Source organism: Anopheles darlingi, chromosome 2, assembly GCF_943734745.1.
Source record: "Anopheles darlingi chromosome 2, idAnoDarlMG_H_01, whole genome shotgun sequence".
NCBI classification, from domain to species: domain Eukaryota; kingdom Metazoa; phylum Arthropoda; class Insecta; order Diptera; family Culicidae; genus Anopheles; species Anopheles darlingi.
In genome coordinates, this window is record NC_064874.1 from 71,126,057 (window position 1) to 71,130,911 (window position 4,855).

The 4,855-nt window shown below is 45.2% G+C and overlaps 1 protein-coding gene across 1 annotated transcript in view; it reads left to right on the forward strand.

Moving 5' to 3' along the window:
• The window catches only part of LOC125950809 (uncharacterized), an 8,232-nt gene extending 4,201 nt beyond the window's left edge, over positions 1-4,031 (forward strand). Inside the window, exons 2-9 of the mRNA XM_049679127.1 lie at positions 394-643; positions 704-939; positions 1,012-1,081; positions 1,143-1,263; positions 1,335-1,445; positions 1,517-1,578; positions 1,649-1,780; positions 1,851-4,031. Of these exons, the coding sequence (XP_049535084.1) occupies positions 545-643; positions 704-939; positions 1,012-1,081; positions 1,143-1,263; positions 1,335-1,445; positions 1,517-1,578; positions 1,649-1,780; positions 1,851-1,862 (843 nt within the window). The 5' untranslated portion in view covers positions 394-544 and the 3' untranslated portion in view covers positions 1,863-4,031. The remainder of the gene's footprint in view (positions 1-393; positions 644-703; positions 940-1,011; positions 1,082-1,142; positions 1,264-1,334; positions 1,446-1,516; positions 1,579-1,648; positions 1,781-1,850) is intronic.
• The last annotated feature ends 824 nt before the right edge of the window (positions 4,032-4,855 follow it).

The window sequence follows — 4,855 nt, forward strand, 5'->3', positions numbered from 1 at the left end:
GCACACGTGTCTGTAGGCCAACGAAAAAGGAAAAATGAAGGTAACATACCAGGGCTCGCCAATTGCCCAAATGCGCACCATCGCTATCGGCACGTAATCAATTTGAGTTCTATCAACATCGCGCTTCACAGTGAGTTGTGCTCCCATTCGAAAGCATCGGCAAAAAAGGTCCCGATAAATCGTATTATCCTGCAATCGCATGATGCCTCTGCAGCACGTTGCATGACATAAAAAGGAACTCAAAAATACGAACGCAAATAAGGAATCGAAACGAGTACGCGACACACACGCGCACGCACGTCCTGAGGGGGGAAATTGTAAAATGGGTTGCTTACTTCATTAGCCGCCGGTCGTTGTTATTGTTTTTGCCTCTCCATTTTATCCATCCAACAGAGTGTCACTATTTGAAGTACCATTCCTGTGGCTCGAGCACCATCCAGCATCCGGAAAGCCAATAAACATTCGGACAGCCCAATTGGCCGATACACATCATTAGCATTAATCGGCTGAACACAGGACACAGGTTGCCCGGGTTCCGGTAAAGATGAACGCATCGATTGTGGTGTTAACGCTGACCTGCCTCTTCAAAGTGGCCCTCTCCACTAGCCTGCTGCCGGACGGAACCGGTGGACAGGGAGCCTCGGTAAGGGTGAGGTTCCACCTCGTTTTTAATTGCATTAACAGTGGCACTTTGCTCGATCAGGACCTAACCAACGATGGACAGGCCAGTGATGACGAGCGGATAAATTACATTACGCTCAATGGCAATGGCTACGCTGATAACGAGCTGGCGTCGTCGTCATCGTCCACGACCACACCGGAGGATGGCGATGCGGATGGACTAACGGAGGGATTGCTTCGATGGACGGCCAGTTCGGAGGCGCAGGAACTGGTGCCACGCTTGCTACGCATGAATCCGGATTTGTTGGACAGTTTGAGGTATTGGTTTTTGGTTTTTATTTGGATCCTCCAGCATGATGTTTATCGATCATCGTATCATTGTCCTTTCAGAGCGGCCATTGCCCTTGATGCCAACATGATTAACAGACAGAACATGGACCTTTCGAGCGATCTGCTTGGGGTAAGAACAGCGACTTTGGGTAGCTTTGTATGTTCTCATTCGACGATCCTTCACTTGTTAGAGTCACCAAGGAGTCTATGATCGTCTGTACGGATATGCACCACTGCGAAGCGTCTATCCCAAACGAGCACCAACTGGTTTTACTGGTATGCGAGGACGAAGAGTTCCATCCGGATTCAACGGTAAGTGCTGCGTAAGGAGTGCTACTTTCCGATGTAACCTAAGGTGATGTCCTTTTTTCGTTGTCTGTTAGGTGTCCGCGGCAAGAAGTCACTCTCGGTGTACAGTTGGAAGAACAGCGCGATCCAGGGTGGGAACCAGAAGTCCTTCAAGGATGGCAAACGAGCACCGTCAGGATTCTTGGGTACGATGCTACGCACGTGGTAGTTATAGTTATCATCATCATCTTCTTATGCTTCATCTGCTTTCCGATAGGAATGCGCGGTAAGAAGAACTTCGATATGGGTCCGGATCAACGATGGAGGATGGACGATCTGGTGAGTGAAACTTGAACAACATACTAGCCACACGGTGCTTCAATGACACCTTTACGCCGCTTATCGACAGATCGACAACGAGCAGCTCAAAGAGTATCCGAACTATCTGATACTGGATCCAACAATGGGACCATCGCTGCACATTAACTCGGCTCCACCGAAGCGAGTCCCAAATGGTTTCATGGGACTCCGCGGAAAGAAGGTTAGAAGACGGGAAGACGGGGTTGTGAATGGGATACGAGAGTTATGTTAATCGTTATCGCACTCAACAGGACTGTTGCTAAATGTCCACGGAACACAGACTCCAACGTACACTGGCTGGCAAGCGCTGATGGAACCGAGTACACTCTTCCTTAAAGTACCCTCGAATGGAACGCAAATACTGGCAAAAACCATGAGTGTAAGCGTTTATCAATAATAACCTCCTAATTATCGTCTACTGGTCGGGCATCTGCTGTTAAACATATCATCGTGGTCATCATTATCAGTGCTAGGGTAGTGTGTAAGCGTTATTGCAGCTCTGCAGCGGCGGTCCGGTCGATATAGTAACGCCGATCGCTGGCCCAACGCTGGCTCGCAAGGCGAACAAACTACAAAACACAAAGTATATATTTAAAAGTATATATTTAAGGCTTCTGGAAGAATTATAGCACTGTTCAAACCAAACATCGATGGGACAAACAAACCGCGGGGGGCTTTCACTTGCACATGCATCCGAATGCGGGGGAATCTATTGAATGGCGCGGTTGATTCGCGGCTTCATTTGGGCAAATCGCCTTTTTCCTAGGCGTTCCGCGCTGGCAGACTCCTTCCCCAAAGAATCGACCATCTCAGTATTGGCTTCTTACAATGGTGTGTACAAATGGTGCGGGTTCTTGATATCAAATGGACAATCTTTTCTTTTTTATGTGGTAAGATTAATTGGAACCAACTACATATTAACAGCTGAACGCAATACCTCATACACAGTAATGTGCTAGTAATTATTTCCTAAATTTCGAATTGAAAATGAAAATTAATCTGCCAATTAGCATAATAGTTATGAGTTGCTTATCAAAGAATTATCGTCTACAGTCTTGCCACAGATCGTTATTATCGCAATCGGCTTGCAAACGAAGCAAAGATTTAAAAATCTGACTCAATAATCGACTATTTTGTTTAATAATGTTGTAAGTCATCAATGGCACTTCAAAGAAACAAATAGATGTATTAAGCATAGAGCAAGGGATGTATTAGTAAGCCAACGGCATTAAAAAGAAGGCGCCTGGTGGTCAGGAAATGGGTGCGCCTTCTTGTCGTAATTCCATCGAGTCTGGGTCAACTGCTGAGAAATGAATGAGCGTGAAACTGTTCCCGAAGATTGTCTGTCCAATGGCCACCAGAACTCTATTCCACCAGAAACTTTATTCCAACTCCCGAATCATCATTCTTGTATATTTAAATCGTTGGTGATTGTTTTTGAAGAAATGCCAAAACATTAATTCATCATTTAAATTCGCCCAATTACAGCTGTCCATATCATTTCCTCCCCAGTGCCACCAGGTGCCTTCAATTTGATAAGCACATTGTCTATTATCATTATCCCGATCCTTTGTTGAGATGTTCTCATTCCTGATAAGCCTCATTCCATCGACAGCAGTTCCACTATATGATCCAAGACGAGTCAGGACGTACCCTAGTCTCTCACTCTCTATTTCGAATGCATCATATCGTGCGTATGTGTAGGTTCCGTTAAAGTCCTTCAATTCTACAATCAACTCATGCCCACGCCGTTTTGTTATCTGATGGACTTTTTCCAAACCCAACCAAAACTCTTTACGAAAATCACCAAATCCGTCGCGAAACTCTCTCCAGTCTCGGTGAAAGTCTAATGAACCATCGTAACGGTATTGCATCACGATCCATCCCCCACCGAATGCGTTCTGGTTGCAATACACTCTTAACGGAACTTTAATACCAGCATTATTTAAACCGATCAAATATGTTCCCGACACGTCCGTTGGGATATCCTTGCAAGAGGAAAAGGGTTGTTGAGTATCCTGTTTTTGCAGCACGCGTCCGACGTCTTGATCGAGTTTATGCAACACTGCATCGACCTTCTCCTGGTTTCGATTTTGGAGCTCGCTTATGTTTAGCGCGACATGAATTTCGAGTTTCTGAAGTTCCGCAAAGATTTCAGTTTGGCTTTGATGTTGGCTGGATCGCAGTTCATTCAGAGCGGCAGCTATCTGTCTTTGCTCCGATCTATGTTCCTTCACCTCGTTCTCTATTTTTTTCAGCTTGCCATCCCTCATCTGCAGCTTGTCTTCTATGTTCTCCAGTTTAACTTCCACGTTGTGTAGCTTCTTCACGATGAAATCGAACTTAGTCAGGACCATTTCTAGTCCGAATCCCAGTGTCCCATATCCTGGATGAACGAGAACTTTCATACCTTCACGATCACGATCACTTGCCCCAACACATACATAAGCACAGAACATCATTAATCCGACACGCAGCTTCATTTGTGGAACGCACTTTGGAGCACACCAAGTGAATTGTGATGTTCAATCAGAACGAGGCCTCTGAGCTGTTTGGAGGGACGATTCACACTGGATTCAATGTTTGCACCACCTGGAATGTCTGGAATGAGTTAGCCTTTTTTGCGATCGGAATTGCGACGCATTGAGTTTACTGCTATGTCCTCGATTTTTTATTTAGATTAGCTGCGTGTAATGCTATTCTCACCCTCTGAACCTTCTGGAGGACGTACTGGATGCAGCCGGTTATGGAAGAAGCGAGTTAACTTCGAGCCCCCATGCAACCTGTTATGCTGAGTAAGCATAATCATCTCGCACGAAACTTGATGCGGTACTGGCGGCTCCCCTCCTCTATACTTCAGTAAATGTATCTTAGCATAAGAATAAGCAATAAACATAAACAATAAACAATAAACATAAACATAAAGCGACGCTTGTGCGGTTCCCGCTGATTAGAGAAATCTGAGCTGGGGTCGGCAATCGCGAATCACCGATACACGCGGACGCCAAGACTTCCAAACTCGATCGTCACGGAACTTACAAATTTATGGTTTCTGCATCATGCTGGATAAATCTGAATGTACCGTGTGAGCTACACAACACAATATGCTTAATTGTTTAAATTGTAGAAGCGAAATTGACTAAAAATACAGCAGTATTTTTGCTCGCTTTTTCTCGATCGTTTCGTCTCTACGGGAGTCAGAGTGGTTGGATTGAAAATTAAATCAGCATAAATCTTCCCTTCTGGGCGAATCAAA